The following is a 16986-nucleotide window of genomic DNA, read 5'->3' as shown; positions in this document are numbered from 1 at the left end:
CTGTTGACATTCTTCCTACGCTCAAAACATGTATCCTCCAACAGCACTCCACAGAAGCAGCAGTGGAGGAGAGCGAGAGGGTTTTCGACAAGCTGATCCGCTCCATAGAGAAACAAAGCAGCGAGGTGAAGGAGGTGATCAGAGTCCAGGAGAGAGCAGCCGTCAGTCAGGCCGAGGAGCTGCTGGAGAAGATCCCGAGGGATATAATCGAGCTCCGGAGGGCCGGCGCTGAGCTGGAGAAGATTTCTCGTACTGAGGACCACGTCGGCTTCCTTCAGGTATGGAACATTCGGCACGCTATGTGGGAAAAGGTCTGTCCAAACACTGTTGAAAAGTAACTAAGTGTACTACAAGTGCAGTACTTAAGTATTTTAATTTATTATTACTTTATACTTCTATTCTACAAAATTCAAGAGAGAAATATTGAACTTTTTACTACTTATTTAAGAACTTAAATGACTTGTTACTTTCCATATACAGATGGAAAGCAGGAATAGCCAATCAGAGACAAGGATTTATCTTTCATCTGCCCCATTGATTCAGTTATTCTGTGTCATTTTAGTTTGTTAATTATATTTGCGATGTATGTACAGTTTCAATGATACTCCATGACCCACAAAGTGATCCTTCCTGTTGCATTCAAACACTTTCCTCTACTTTGGTTGTGTTGCATGTCACCGCAGAAGTGCAAGTCTCTTCATTTTCCTGCAAAGACTGTGGAGATCCCCAGCACTGATGCACTTCAATATATGATGTATAAGACCATGAGAGGAGCCCTGCCTGATCTCAAAGACAGTCTGGATGAAACGCTTCAAAGAGAATTTAACAGGATCTCTGATAAAGGTACGATGTTTCTTTTCTAACTCATTAGCATAAACATGATTATGTTGTCAACAGTACTCAGTACTATTTGTTTGTCTGCATTTCTAGTGATCTCACTGAAGGAAACCAGCAATCAAAATAAGTCTGAAAAGACTAAAGGTAAGGGTTACATTGACCGTTTACTATAGAGCAGAAGGTCTAAAGAATACATTATTTTAACAAGATATCATGAATCAAGTGCACATTTGAGATCCCTTTTTAAAATGAGTCAGCCGGACTCTGACGCCGAACCAAAGTTATAACAGTAACTAAGGGGGCTAACTCAATTAAGAGCCAATAAATGGGTTGTGAAGTTGCTACTATTCCCTTTTAATGCTACTTAACATGGAAACACATTTTCAGTTTTCTAAGCAAAGGTTGGATATTTTATTGGAGTTAAATGTCTATAATCCCTTACATCTGTCTAACAGCAAAAGACACTGAAATACCATACAACTCGGAACCGAAGAAGAGAGCTGACTTCCTACAATGTGAGTACAATTGTTTCACACACCCTAACTACCAGGCGTCTTCATGAAACCAGTGACAGCTGGCTACATTTACTTTTTCCCAGATTACAACGATATAACCCTGGACCCGAATACAGCCAACCCTTATCTAAGCTTCTCTGATGGTGGAAGAAGAGTGACCACACGTTTGGAGCCACAGCCCTACCCGGACCATCCGCATCGCTTCACCAGCTGGGCCCAGGTGCTGTGCAGAGCTGGGATGGCTGGACGCTGCTACTGGGAGGTGGAGTGGGCTGGTAACGGAGGTGTTTCCATCGGCGTCTGCTACAAAAACATGGGCAGGAGCGGAGCGGGGAGCGACTGCAAGCTTGGACACAACTCCAAATCCTGGAGCCTGGACTGCTCTAACTCAGTCTGTTCATGTCAGCACAACAAGGAGAGTGTAGCTGCTGGCGCTCCCTGCGGCAGCAGGATCGGAGTGTTTCTGGACTTCAGGGGTGGGACATTGTCTTTCTATAAAGTTTCTGATACAATGGTTTTACTGCATAGAGTCAAGACTACATTCACCCAGCCTGTATACCCAGGGTTTTGGGTGGGTTTGAGCTCTACATTGAGGCTGTGCTCTCTTTAAATGTAAAGATGACTCAATGTTTATTTCAAGTAACCTTGTAAGTATGGGACTCAATATTTATATAATAACATTTGACAGAAATAAGTTTGTGCTCAACTAACATCTACTCAAGTTTGTATATTTATGTTGTATGATTTACTGTGACTCAAATCTATTTTATTTTAAATGAATTTGTACATCAAAGATATTTTATTAAATCAGTAATAAAGCATTTGACAGACCGAATACTTTAATATTTCAAGGATGTAATTCCCCCTCAACATTTGAAGCAAAGTATATACAAATATACTATTTGAATGGCATTAATGTAACGTAATGATGCTTTGTTTATTAAACAAATATCAGAGCAGTCTCCTACCACCAATACTGAAGAGGTAAATAATGTAGTTCCTATGCCACTACTCACCTAGCCTGTATACCCAGGACATTATGCTCTTTAATTGTAACGACTGTATTATAACCTTGTAAATATGGGGCTCAAAACATTCCATTTAACAGAAATGACACTGAGACAGTTTTTGCTCAACTTTAACATTTTAATAACATTGGGAGCAGCAACACTTTGCTGGAGCTTAGATCTTATTGAAGGCAGCAACATCTACACTCTGGATCTGCAAAGGAAGAAAAGTCCAATAAGTCAAGGTGTATACTTCTGATATTTAATGTCATACACATTAACAGACTCAAGTTTCTGGCTGACATTTAGGTTTTAATCTTACAAGGGTATAAAATAGTTTTGCGTCTACCCCAATAAAGATAATGTCATCTTATCTGTGGTGCTCGCATTGGAAAGAAATTCATCCACAACACTCAAATGTTCAATAGGCACTATTCATGATCTATTTAGGGACAATGAAACTGTTTGTCTGGATTACACAGGTTAAAAGTCAGAGTGTTTACATGACTACAGTAGGCTTTCTTAAACGTCATGGTTTCCCTTCCAGGTTTTTACAAGTCTGCAAGAGCTGGATAGAGACTGACAGCACTGAGACTGGATGTAAAGATATCAGAACGTAGAAATGCACATTGTATTCTAAATAATTCCAGCCAAAGAAGTAAAAATGTTGGTTTCTACAATTGAACAAGTCTCTCAACTACAATTAAAATAAGCCATGCTTCTCAGGTTAGGAGAACTGATTACTGACCTGCTGCATGTATAAGCAGGTTACCACGGTGCAGCTAAACGCATTGTTACATTACATGTTACATTACATGTTGATGTGTAACCTGATTTCTTGTGTGCATATAGAAATGCAATGACTGACACTGATTTTGTAAAGACATTTTGCTGTTCAATCTTGTACTACAAGTTAACTAATACATAATGTCTGTTTGGGGTGGAGGAAGAAATGTATAACAGATTCCTTGAAACCTCAGAAGATGAAATCTAAGCATAGATACATTCTCAGATTATGGGGAAACAGTCGTTACTTACATAGTCCTCGAACTTGGTGATCTCCTCCTCCAGGATGTCGGTGCCGACTTTGTCGTCCTCGACTACGCAGTTGATCTGCAGCTTCTTGATGCCGTAGCCAACTGGAAGCAGTTTGGATTGTCCCCACAGGAGCCCGTCGACCTGCACCGAGCGCACACACTCCTCCAGCTTCACCATATCAGTCTCATCGTCCCACTAAAGGAAAACACGAGGAAGGGGAACACACAGAACACTAATTTAACCAAAGCCATAAAGACAACTCAACAGAAGTTGAATGACAGACATTTTGACTACGTGCATGTTTAACTGATCCTTTTGTTGGAGAGTTGAGTTAATAAATGCATTAAGTTTAAGTTCAAGAGGACACATACAGGCTTGACGTCCAACAGGATAGATGACTTGGCGATGAGGGTGGGTTTCTTGGACTTCTTGGCTGCATAGGCATCCAGGCGCTCCTGCTTGAGCTGTGCTGCCTCATCGTCTTCATCATCACTGCCGAACAAGTCCATGTCATCGTCTTCATCGTCATCACCATTTTCCACCTGTGGAGCAGCCTGGACTGGAACAGCCTGGTCAAAACAAACAAAAAAAGCACAGCGAAATAACTGTGGGTGTGCTCTTCAGAGGTCTTTTTCAAATAAAGTTGTAGCTTTCTTCGTCTCCATTAACAAATGGAGATGAAGAAAGATAAAACATTAAAACATCACATAATAAAAGAGCATCAATAGATACGTGCAGGGGAGGAAGGAAGCCAAACGGACTTAGACAAAGTCCTCCAGAATACAAAACAATATAATTAAGCATAATCATAAACAAAAGTGACATCTTATGGTCTTTGTCCACATAGCGTTCTTTTCTGGGAGGTCACTGGGGAGGAGCCTCATCCCAGCGTTAATATTTTGACAACATCTGACCACTCTAATCGCCGTAGATAGACTAACATTTTCCCTTTGCTTTGTATTGTCCACATGAGTACCTACCGGAGGATGCTTGACCTTGTATGAATGAGTATGTCACCGCTCAATATGACAGCCGTAGAGGAAGAAGGACAAGAAGTACGGTGATAAAGGTTCAACACTCGGTGTCCTCCCGGCCAATGTGCTTTCACAAATGGGCTTTTTGCTCTTCGTTATCATAGTGTCTGTCTGACATATCAAGCTCAGGATTGACAGACATTGCCAAAACAAGCTTCTCCTCCATTTTATACAGTGATTCACCAGCTCTTTTCTGAAAAGTTCAGAGATTTTCAACTAGAAGCGCTCAAAGTGGGAGCACAAAAACAGCTGAGAGCCCAGAAAATAAGACGCTGGGTGAAGAGCTTGTTCCTCAACACGCCTGCTTACGCTCTCTCCTCATTGAAAACAATATAAAAGCAACACCATTTGGACACACCCCCATAGTGCTGTGGCATTAGTAGCACACTCCACTCCAGGCAGCAGCAGACACAGACAGCGCACCCTGCTGTCTCAGCCATGCAGTGTTCCCAGGCCTGAGCAGCAAAGCTGGATGAGGAACACTTACATCTCTGTGCCGCTGCTTCTGCTTTTGTCCTTTGGGCTGCTGCAGGGCCGTTTTGACCTGCACCCGGTGATGTACAAAGTGAAGGTAAAGGGGGCAAACAAAGACGTAAAGAAAAGTTCTGGTGGTAGGTAGATACTACACACGGTACAACATCAAAGTCGTTGCTATAGAAAGTGATGTCAATATTATCAGAGAAATAGATAAAACTGTATTAAACCAACTTTCTATATCACAACCAAATCCAATGACGAAGTAAATTCACTAGTTGTCCAGCAGCTCTAAGAACCTTTTAAAGTGTTTGAGAACACGTGTACATCTGAGGGACCACTTGTGTCTAACGCAGGTCTTGACCTCATTAACCCTTTCAAGGCTGTCGATTCCAGCAAACAAGCTCCAAGAATCTGGTTGTTAACAACACAGTAGCTGTTTTGGCTTTGATGAAGACCGGCTTACATTTAGACAGGTTGACTTTAAAGGATAAGTTCACATTTTTTAAATAAATTATTGTTAACGCAATTTCAAAGTAGGGTCCAAAATACTCCTTTTAATATGAAACTCCATCCTTGCTGCTGCCACAGACGGTGTTCGCTTGCTGAGAAAAGGCAGAAGATAGTAACTCAAAGAGGGGATTTGGACAGTATGGAACAATTAGGCTCGTACATACACTGTTCCATTTAACTATAAATTAATTCTTAGTTATCTACCTTAGCACATGGGACGGCTGCTGGGCTCTTTTCCAGCACAGCCACTCTGGACTCCAACTTCTGCAGGGCTGCTCTCATCTCCGTCACCACTAACAAGCAAACACAACAGGGAAAGTACGTATGAATACTGTGCAACAAGTGTGCAAAAGCTCAGGAAGACGTAAATTAAATGAATTAAAACACACACACACCTTTGTGCAGAGTGTTGTTCTCCAGTTCCATGCTCTTCATGCGTGACACCAGCTCCTGGTCTCCCCCTGCATGTGAGGACGACTGTGGAAGAATATACAAACTAAATTAGTGTCATGTTGCAGGTCAGGGCTCAAATGGTGACAAAGCAAATACACTCTCATCCAGGTTGAGAGCCAATCCAAGCATGAAGAGAAGAAGCAAGCAAAATAAAAAGTAGTGAAGTTTAATAAGAAACCCATGCGAGGCTAAAATCTATTACACAACCATGATTTGGATTCACGTCACACTCACAATGCTGATGTTAAAATGAACACCTCACAGTTACACATTCCGTGGAGCTGTGCAGTACAACCACTGTGTGATCTGCCGAACACTGAGCGGTTTGGGTTAAGGGCCTTGCTCAAAGGCCCCTCAGTGGTGGTAGAGGGGGAGGGGCTAGAGCTGCTTTCCACACCCAGATTTATCCTGCCCGTCACAAGCTCACTTCTCCAACCTTTGGGCCACCACTGCCCGTGTTTACAACATCAGCATGCAGGCAAACTCAGTGCAGAGATTTCTTCCCCCCCCCCCCACAAAAGAAATCATGTAAATGGAATAGTTGGACATTTTTTGCTTTCTTGTAGAGAGAGTTGAGAAGATTGATACCAATCAAAAACTTGCCACTTTGGTATTTGAATGAATTTAAGTAACAGAATATAAACCGTGTGAACTAGTGAGCTCTGGATTGTGTGTAATCTTTGGACAGAGCCAGGCTAGTTTCCAGCGTTTGTACTAAGCTAGGACAGATACGAGTAGTATCGATCTTCTGACGCAATACCTCTCGGCAAAAATATGATTATGTGTATCCCCAAAATGTCAAACTATTAAGTTTCATCAAGTATTGATCACCTAATTCAGAAGTTACAGGAAAGGTCACTATCACTGGATATAACAATTGAGCTTTCAAGATGGAACATGTTGAAAGGAAATATTTTACTTCTGAAAATTAGTAGCATTTTAATGGTATTTGATCACAATAGCAAACTCCACCCACAATTTCTGAATCAGTTAGTGGTAGCGTATGAAGCCTATATAAAAGATGCAGCTTCAGGATGAGACATCGTAGTGCTGTGATATCAGTAGCACACTCCACTCCAGCAGACAGACACAGACAGTGCACCCGTCTGTCTCAGCCAAGCAGTGTTCCCAGGCCTGAGCAGCAAAGCTGGATGAGGAACACTTACGGTTCTGTGCCGCTGCTTCTGCTGGCGCCCTTTGGGCTGCTGCAGGGCCGTTTTCGCCTGCACCCGGTGATGTACAAAGTAAAAGGTAAAGAAAACAAAAAGACAAAAAGAGAAAGAAGTTCTGGTTGAAGGTAGAAAGTCGGAGACTACAACTTCAGAGTCGTCAGTAATCGGAGAGTAACTGAGGATATCATCAGAGAAATGGGATGAAACATTTTAAAACTGCATTAGTCAACTTCTATATCACAACTAAATTCACTAGTTGTGCCAGAATCACCCAATCCAGCAGCTCTAAGAACCTTTTAAAGTGTTTGAGAACACGTGTACGTCTGAGGGACCACTTGTGTCTAACACAGGTCTTGACCTCATTAACCCTTTCAAGGCCGTCGATTCCAGCAAACAAGCTCCAAGAATCTGGTTGTTAACAACACAGTAGCCGTTTCTGCTTTGATGAAGACCGGCTTACATTTAGAAAAGGTCGACTTTAAAGGATAAGTTCACATTTTTCAAAGAGACGCCTTCTTAAAGCAATTTCAATGTAGGGATGGGGAACAAATTCTAGTGCTTTTCCCATACGGGTAATGTCCATATTAGTCCTTTTAATATGAAACTGTGTTGCTGCCAGACAGCGTTTGCTTGCTGAGGCAGACGGTAGTAACTCAATGAGAATTTGGACCGTATGGACAGGAGACAATTACAGCTACAAATAATGCTTTAATGTGCATAGGGGCATGAAAGTATTGTTTTTAGATAGACTTAAACATGTGAACTAATCCTTTGCTTACAATATAGCAAATGAGATTGATGAAAAGACAAACATACGCAACTTACTGACAGATTGCAATGAACATTAAGAAGCAGCTGAGGTGAAAGCGAGAATAACTCTGTAGCATTCATTAAAGCACAAATAAAGCCCAAGAACTTGTTGTTTATTCTTTAATCAGAATTTCTAATTTAAAAACAGATGTTCTCCTGTTTTAGTGCTGGTACGAGAACATGAGTACAGTCCTGCCACTACAGGGGGTGTGTGCCTGCGGCTCATTTGTAGCACAGTACTTACTCCGTTTAGGGACTGCAGAATATTCTGTCGGGATTTAGCAATGTCCTGCAGGATGGCATTAACTTCTCTCTCCTGCAGGTGTATGTGGGTAAAGCAGTAATGAAGCGGGAGCAGAGACAAAGACAGAAAGCTGCATGCAAAACAGACAGAAGCAGGATGAACCACACACCCAACATTTAGGATGACTCTTATTAAAAGATTTTGAAGCTGGTAGCAAATAAATGTGAGCTAAAGGTTACACACACCAGGTTAATGACCTGAACTGCAACTCTCATGGTGCAGCTGCCATTTTCCCAATGTAGTACATGTTGTACTGAAATGTAAACTATTTCTATTGAAACTACTTTCCACCCATGAAATAAACCCAGAGAAATAAGAACTGGACGTCGTAATCTGCAGATTATCCTAAAAAAAACAAGACGTTGTTTTTATGAGACATGTTCCACTCATCCCTTTTGTACTTGGCAGCAGTAGAGGCAGACATATGGCTTTTTAAAAGACCTGAAGTGATCACTCTCTAATCTCCATTGTTTCCCAGGCTTGTGCACAAACTCTCCGCTGCCCTTGACAGCCCGAGAAGAAGAGGCAGCTGCCAAATCACCTGACCCCTCACCAGGACGTGCCACTTCTAAATCGAGCAGCTTAACTCTCATGCACACAGCTGCTCCTGGCTGCAGAGGGCTGACGATGATGTAACTATTGCTGAACAGGCCAGTGATTGACAACGCAGCATGAGCTTAGGAGTCAGACAGGAAACTAAAGAAGCATCAAAAGATGGCAGCGAGAGACAAGGAGAGGGTTGGAAATAAAAAAAATTTGGGGGGGAGATTTTAACAAAACGTATGCTTGCTTGTTTTACCTGTGCAGAGGGTCCGTTGGGTCCCTCGTAGAAGCACTTTTCGGCCTCATCGTAGCATTGTTTGTCGAACCAGATGTTCTCTGAGGCGAGGCACTGCAGTCCACTCATTTTGGTACTGAGGAGGGAAGTCAGAAATTCAGGAGAATGCAAAAACCCCACTACCAAACATTGATCTACATCCAACAGTTTAAGTACTAACCAATAGCAATAACCAGGTGTTTAGTTGTTACAGCCAGCACAATCAGTGACAAGAAATGAGTGCTTAATTAGTTGCTTGACCAGGACACGGTATATTACAGGCTACAACATCATGCAGAGCCACAAATGGAGATGTGGGTGGAATAGGGAGAGACAAAACAAAGCATAACGCAGACAGTTTCAACCGCAGTACACAGTCAATTATTGGCAGAATAACTGGCATCATTTCTGTAAAATAAAAACATAAAAAAACAAAACCGCTGGAGCATATACGCTTCACCTCCCTTCTCATTTTGCTGACGGTTACTACAGCAGACAGGCATCTACACATTCCTCAGTCAGTGAAACACAGTTGCCTCGTCTGCAAAGTCTGGATTATAGAACAAAAGGTTTGTTGCTGCACGCTAACAACCCCCCTTAGTGATAGCAGAGGTCCACTTCATTGTGCGATTATCAAACACAGACCCAGTTTACAATACACGTCAGTACATGACTGCACGTTAGACACTAATACTTATGAGACACAAGGTCAGACTGCATTGATGCAGGCGTAGGTGACAAACTAAAGACTTGTCTGGAAAGTCATCAGTGTGAAAATATCTTTCTTTAGCCACAATGCTTGCAAGATAGTTTGAAATACAGCTATCACATTACAAGTAATTTATTAGCCACTGCAGCGCCTTGATATGTTGTATTGCACTGCGGTGAAAGCTATGCTGAAGCCCTCAGGGTTGGCACCCCTGCTGCGTCAATGGATTGACCTCATTTAACTAAATGAGGGTGATCGGTTTATTTTCTCTTTAGTGCTTAAATCAGTCAGAATGCTGCCTACATTTCCCTCGGGATCAATAAAGTATCTATACAGCTAGCTATCTAAATGAAAAACTCCACATAAGGCACATCTATAAACCATCTCAAAAATATTACACACAATACACAAGTTAGCAAAAAAAAAAGATCAAACAAGAACGCATGACGGCCAACAAAAAAAGAAAAAAACAGAAGTTAAAAAATAAAAATAAAAACACATCAAGTCTCTCCCATTCCCTGTGTGAGAGGTGCCATACTTGTCCCATCTAGGCCTGCTTTCCGTCTCAGAGAAGACCTTCCTCCTCTGGGTCGGCCCCCAGCTGCCTTTGCTCCCCTGCTCTGTCTCAGAGGAGGTGCGATTGCGGCCTCTACTGTACCGACGGTGTGGGGTAGCAGAGGCCTTCACAGTGGTGCCGGGGTGACCCTGATCCTGCTGTTGACCGCGGCTACGTTTGGACTGGAAGGTCATGTAGCGTCTGGTGTTTGGACTTCTCGGAGAGGAGGACAGCGGTCCATTGCCATTAGAGGGGAGCCGCCGTTGGTAGTTCCTCTCGTTCTGCTCATGGGTGCTGCGGTTGGGCAAGATTCCCTCTGCCTGCATGCCCTGGAGGACAGGACTTTGACCATACCAGCCACGTCCTTCCATGGAGGTGCTTAACCGCTCCTCTTCAGCCCCAGAGCTGTGGCCCTCCGACAAACGTGTGCGTCTGTGCAGCCTCCCAAACTGTACTTTGTCTCCACTGATGATGCTTTCCTCCATTCTGGGATTATTACCCTGCCTGAAGGTCCCCACTGGTACAGCATGCTGAGGGACTCCTCCTTGCTGACGGTTTGGCTGAGACTGATCCATTTCTTTATTAAAAGGCGTCTCTTCTCTTCTCAATTTTGTGTTTATGAGGAGAGAAAATAAGCAATAGGTGGAAGCTAGAAGCCATTAGTTCAGTATGAGGTTAGCGTCACAAAAGGAACTTTTCTGATTAGACGCATTAAATAAATTAAATTAATGACAGCCAGATAATGGCAGGTGCAAAACCAAACCAATCCAATCAAACACACAGGCACTGTGTCCAATTAATGAGGAAACACTGTGTTTATAAATGCATTAAACATGTTTCTTTTGAACCCAACCTGTGCAACAGTGTCTGGCTCACCTTTTCTTTGGCATGCTGGAGGACAATGTACCCTACCGACTGTGGAATGGAATATTAAAATAATTCAAAGTAATCACACAAGTTTAAATTATATTGAAAAATTATAAGCTTCATTTAAGGCAATCCATGCATTTCTGAAAACAGCACTTCCTTTAAAAACAGGCAGGGAAGAATCACAACCAAAAGTCTATTTACATTTCCATGCGTGGAATTAAAAAAGCTAATAACAAAGTGAAAATTCAAATAAACACTTTACAAAAAACAACTTGCAAACTTGATGCAATATTTATAGCACTGCAAAGTGATGCCAGTTTGTTGTTAGGCACACCTAGCTTAAACTAATGCAGAAACAGCCCTGCAATAAATCCTACCTTCAAGTGGAACTGTTAAAAAGAGGCATTAATCAGGTCATTTCGGAGGCTGCAGTTTTAACTGTTGAATTATATCATGTATAAAATGTTGTACTCCACACTAGAGCTGAAACAATTAGATGAATTGACAGAAAATTAATTGTTTGCAAAAATACCAAACAAATTCTGGCACTAACCTCTAACATTTGCAGTTTTCCCCTGTTTAATAACACTATTTGAATCTTTACGTGTAGAAGTGTTTGATGCAGTGTGAATATGGGACTATGGGCTCTGGGTAAAGTGATGCCCCTACAGATTTGTAACTAACGGAAATAATTGTTAGTTGCAGCCTTGCACCACATATGTCAATGACAGTAGACGAAACACCTGTCCATTAAATGAAATGCAGTTAATCAGCCATGAACAGCCTCCGAAATTACCATAAAGTTGAATCATAAGAGCAATAAAACAGCAAACGAGCATCAGCTGAAAAGCAGCTGCAACATCAACACTCACCTTTGATAACTGGAAGAAAACAGAGAAATAAGAGAATATAAAGTTGTCCAATAAATACAAACTCTTATGGAAAAACAACCACAGTACAATTATTTATTCAATGTTTGAGGAATACCACAACAGCAAAAAGAAAATGACAATGGGCACAAAATAACTGTACAATTCCCTGAAAGCAGTATTTCATGTATAATACCATGTCACAAAACAAGCAAATGTTTGAGTGATAGTAATAAAAGTTGAATGTGTTAAAAGTGTTGCATTTCATCTGTTGCAGGCTCACCCCAACACTTGCAAAAGTTATGTGGCATAAGTTTTTTTGACAGCCCCAACAGCTTGTAGCTAGTTCCTTTGACCACGTGGCGCTTGCAAACTCTAAATTCAAACTACTTTGTGGGTTTTCACAAACACTTTTTGTTGTGTTCCAGGTCGTAAAAATACAACTCTTTTCCACTTACTATTGGGTTTATTCGACGTTTTATGGCTTGGTAAGCGTCCCTTAGCGTGCTGCTTCGGCTGTAATCCGACGGGAGAAGAGGACTTGCATTAGCGGACCGGCCGTATTCTTCAGTGACAGAGGGTGGAGGGACGTTAGCTTTCCCGCGACATTATCGATTATTTCCGCGTTTATTTAATGTGTATTAAATATATAATGACATAAATATTCACAGGGAAACACGCTATTGTCTATGAATCGTGAAAAGAATAAGGGATCCCTCTTTTCGATACTATTTACTTCGTACATTCACATTGGTATGATCCATTTTGACTAAAGACTTCATTTCCCAGAGTTCCTGCTGTTTCGTTCATGATGTTCTGACAGGCTGCGCGGCCCAGCCTCATTCATAACTGTGATTTTATAGGTTTTGTTTGGACAATAACGCAATGTTGCTTTGGTCTTTTGTCTTTCCAGTTTGACAAATGGACCAGTGCACCTTTTGAAATTAAAATGGGCTAAATGTTGAGAATTTTAAATTTAGCTCAATTTTAAATTACTTGTGGAGTCACATAGTTTTCCCTTCATTGTACTGCAGGGGGCAGACTTATCGAGCCAATTTAAACAGACTATAATCCTGCAGAAAAAAAATAATTCAAGGTTACTGAATATTATTAATAATGTATTGTACATATTATTATTATTATTATTATTATTATTATTATTATTATTAGTAGTATTAGTAGTAGTAGTAGTAGTAGTAATAGTAGTAGTAGTAGTGGTAGTAGTAGTAGTGGTAGTAGTAGTAGTAGTAGTAGTAGTAGTAGTAGTAGTAGTAGTAGTAGTAGTAGTAGTAGTGTTGATGTTGTTGTTTTTACTGTTAACAGGTATTGTGCGATACAAGCAATGAATTCAAATGTATTGTTATATTTTCAAGATATAATAGAACCACTTCATAATTTAGGTAACAAGGATTACACACACAATCTTGTCCACAGTTCCACAGCATTTTGAGCACAGTCCTTAGTCAATGCATTGAAAGCATTGCAGATACATACAAACAAAGTGAAACAACACAGATGAATGCAATTCAATATATACATACATTATTGCCCCTGGTGTATGTATTTCAGCTTTGCAGCAAACGTCTATCACTGTACCAAAACAAAACAAATCTACAATGATAACAATCTTTTACATTTATACGTACAATGTGAAAACCTCAAAGGAAACATGATAGATACATTCAAAATGAGTGGCATGAGCTGTTAAGTCTTTCCTGTGAAATAAAGATTGACTAGTTACTTCTGACAGCTTCAGGAATCTGACAGAAATTAGAAAGCTAATCTCCTGTTTCAAAAAGTCTAATTGTCTTTTGCAAAATGATGAGAAGGGTTTGAACCCGTGAGAATATCATGTAATCAGACCTTCGTCTTATTCACATTCAGCCACTCTGGTCGACCATAACTTACGACCGCTCTTGCATCTAATCTTTTCTCTTCAAAAGGCAGATAGGGTAAGTAGGAAAAGCAGCAGAAGTTAAATTGTGACACATTCTTAAGGAGTTATTTCGTGCTGTCTTTGAAATTAAAACCAAGTCTTTTGCTCTATGTTTTACCAAAATGAAAGCAGGAGAAGACTACAGTTTAGGAAATGTATAATTCATCCTTTTCAGGAGATACGCCGAAAGGACAAATCAGTATAACATCTTCTTTGACTTTGTTCTTGGGAGGAGTATAACAGAACTAGCCTACTTTCTACTGATTTGCTGATTCATTACTGCCACATATGAGGTTTGTTATTACTTACAGTACTTATGGTTGCATTTCTTTATTTTTGCTTTATGTATGTCTCATATCTAAGTGAGACAGTGTCAACTGGGTTCTGTTCTGCAGTGTGCTGTGTATTTGTTATGATTCATTCTTTGAGTGCAAAGCTATCTCCACAAATATAAGTGCACATATCTGCTACAATATATGTTCTAAAATCCTTTGACATCAGTTTTTCTGACTCAACGTCAAAGGTCAACGTCTTTGGGATGCAAAACTAGCATTTGCTCCAGGCGCTCACTTTGTGGAGCCATCAGATGCTAAACTGAGCTGACAAACCAAATTAAGTTCATATTCTAGCATTGCTTACAGGTATGAAGCAGAATTTAACCATAATTTAGCTGCACGAATGGAAAACGCAGCACAATTTAGGGGACCGCTATGTGAGTGTTTAATTTTTATGAAGAGAAGAGCAACATTTTAGACTCCTGACATAAAAAATAAATGGTCAACACTTTCACTTCAGGTTTTAGGAAACACATCTGCACATGAGTGCCTGACCTGTGTCTCAACCTAAGGAATAATACATGTGATTTTTTTTTAATTGGGTGACATTTCTCTTTAAGCAAGGTTCTCTATGTATTTGTCCTGTAGCCCTGAAAAGGATAAGTAGAACAAGAACATGTGTTGATCCAAACAGCAGCAGAATGGATACAAAGAGATGTGAAACAGCCTTAAAAAATATGCAAAAAATACTTAATTAAAAAACAAATCAACCACAAATAGGTTCAAAACAAAAGCAAAGAGATGCTAAAAAAGCAACTACAAAAAAGTGCAAAATGACTACATACAGACGTGAAACAAACATTAAAAACAAAATGCAAAACTGTTTTGCAATCTTCTATGGAAGTGAAACTGAACCTCATTTGATTTGGACTGTTGGTCACTATGTTCTCTGGAAACCTGACATGACATGTTTGCTACTTTCTGTCATTGATAATGAAAGTAATCATTAGTTGCAAGCCTTTTCCCCACTTCCATTTTTATATCCTTACAGTACAATCAATTGTAGTAGCTTGTGTAAACACAGGCGTGAATAGGATCCATTTGCTCTTGTGGGGATCAAACACTCAGCTATTTTTACTTTTACAATTGAGAGGAGTAATCAAACAGGCGATGCAAAGCTTTGTTTGAATGTAAACAACCAATATGTTTGAAATATATGTCATCAGCCAACAGGCTTTGTGGGTATCACACAAACCTTTTGTTAACCTGTGGTTTAGCAGTATCTTTATGGGAAGCCCCATATTGATGACCGGAACCTGATAACAAGCTACAAGAGGTTTGTTTTTAATTATTTTTGAAGCCAGCGGGACACCATGTTTCACACTGAGGGACACAGATTAAATCGTAGTCTTCTAATGCCTGCGAGAAGCTTTAGTTCAACAAAAAGGTTCCTGTAAATTAATCTTAAAGTAACTCAAGAGGAGTAGTTGAAGGTTGAGTCCTGTGTTCTTGTGAACAAATTCTATAGGGAAGGATTTGAGTTTTTTTAGCACCTGCTCCACATTCACACCTTCAAAGTGTCTTACATGGCCCCATTTTACATTACTGATTCTAAACCAGCTGCAGTGGAACAACAAATATTCTTTGTTCAAGGCAGTAACTGCATTCTGGAGATTTACACTGACCTTCAAGGTTCATGTCTAGATGGTAACCCTCAATCCACCTCGTTCGCCTCTCAGCTACCACATCCTCTTTGCTTAGGGGCCCCGGGGTAGTTACTTGCTTTGCCTGGTTGGTGTTTTAGCTTGTTTAACAGGCATCATGCAATAATCTGAAATAATCTTAATGATAAACCATATATATTCTGTTACATATTAAGACATATGCCTATCAGGGAGTGTACAAATGGTTTATACAGAGGCTTCAGGCAGTCAGTAACATTTGTTTAATACATTTTATGACTTGGAATTAGGCTGTTTGTTTTATCACACGTCCTCACTGACATCTCTGCTAATGGAGATATTCATTCACCTGAGAGGGAGAGAGAGAGAGAGAGAGCGAGGGAGAGAAAGAGAGAGAGAGAGAGAGAGAGAGAGAGAGAGAGAGAGAGAGAGAGAGAGGAGAGAGAGAAGAGAGAGAGAGAGATAGAGAGAAATAAGAGACATAGATAAAGAGAAGAGAGAAATTTATATAAATATACAGAGATATAGATCTGAGATATATAGATATATCAGATAGATATATAGACAGATACTATCTATTCTATAGATATATATATTAGAGATATAATCTATTACCTATATAATTGAACTCTACTTTCTCCTTTATAGCTTTATCTCTTCTCTATCTACCTAATCTAACCTATCTTTCTCATTTAGCTTATATTTCTCTTCTCTTTACCTTCATCTCCTTCTTCTTTCTCTTCTCTCCTCTTCTCTCTCTCTCACTCTCTCTCTCTCCCTCTCTCCTTATCCTCTCTCTCTCTCTCTCTCTACTCTTTCCCATCTATCTATATTTATAGATATCGATCTCTATAATCGAAGAGAGACACACATAGACATACCGACATACATCGATCCTTAGTTACTCTCTAGAGATACTAGAGAGAGAGATAGAGATATAATAATATATTAGATATAGAATGGAAATTAAGCGCGATCTCGCCTATATATATATCTCTCTCTCTATATATTAGATCTAGATATCTCGCCGATACATAGAGCGATATATATAGATAGATCGCGATCTTATATAGCCTATCTAGCGGAGAGAGAGAGAGAGAGAGAGAGAGAGAGAG

General features: G+C 40.3%; 2 protein-coding genes across 12 annotated transcripts in view; one reads left to right on the top strand and one right to left on the bottom strand.

The window, feature by feature from the left end:
* Positions 1 to 2258, top strand: part of LOC115022088 (E3 ubiquitin/ISG15 ligase TRIM25-like) — a 4127-nt gene extending 1869 nt beyond the window's left edge. Inside the window, exons 3-7 of the mRNA XM_029452935.1 lie at positions 45 to 278; positions 684 to 843; positions 931 to 981; positions 1293 to 1352; positions 1436 to 2258. Of these exons, the coding sequence (XP_029308795.1) occupies positions 45 to 278; positions 684 to 843; positions 931 to 981; positions 1293 to 1352; positions 1436 to 1962 (1032 nt within the window). The 3' untranslated portion in view covers positions 1963 to 2258. The remainder of the gene's footprint in view (positions 1 to 44; positions 279 to 683; positions 844 to 930; positions 982 to 1292; positions 1353 to 1435) is intronic.
* Positions 2259 to 2477: 219 nt separating this feature from the next.
* Positions 2478 to 12594, bottom strand: eef1da (eukaryotic translation elongation factor 1 delta a (guanine nucleotide exchange protein)). 11 transcript variants are annotated; one of them, XM_029452936.1, is made up of 12 exons: positions 12437 to 12517; positions 11982 to 11990; positions 11116 to 11154; positions 10222 to 10839; positions 8957 to 9071; positions 7038 to 7094; positions 5814 to 5895; positions 5623 to 5711; positions 4919 to 4975; positions 3769 to 3966; positions 3398 to 3592; positions 2478 to 2573 (listed from the first exon to the last, which is right to left on the bottom strand). In XM_029452936.1, exons 3-12 carry the CDS (start codon positions 11127 to 11129, stop codon positions 2535 to 2537), a joined length of 1464 nt encoding a protein of 487 aa, XP_029308796.1. In that variant the 5' UTR covers positions 11130 to 11154; positions 11982 to 11990; positions 12437 to 12517; the 3' UTR covers positions 2478 to 2534. The 11 variants fall into 11 exon arrangements, with proteins under 11 accessions (XP_029308796.1, XP_029308798.1, XP_029308801.1 ...); XM_029452938.1 differs by lacking the exon at positions 11116 to 11154 and adding an exon at positions 11487 to 11498 and having other exon boundaries at positions 12437 to 12505; XM_029452941.1 differs by lacking the exon at positions 10222 to 10839 and having other exon boundaries at positions 12437 to 12543.
* Between the last annotated feature and the right edge of the window lie 4392 nt (positions 12595 to 16986).

The sequence above is a fragment of the Cottoperca gobio genome, chromosome 17 (genome assembly GCF_900634415.1).
Source record: "Cottoperca gobio chromosome 17, fCotGob3.1, whole genome shotgun sequence".
Lineage (NCBI taxonomy): Eukaryota > Metazoa > Chordata > Actinopteri > Perciformes > Bovichtidae > Cottoperca > Cottoperca gobio.
The sequence above is the reverse complement of the archived record's forward strand: the minus strand, read 5'-3'. Positions and strand labels throughout refer to the sequence as shown.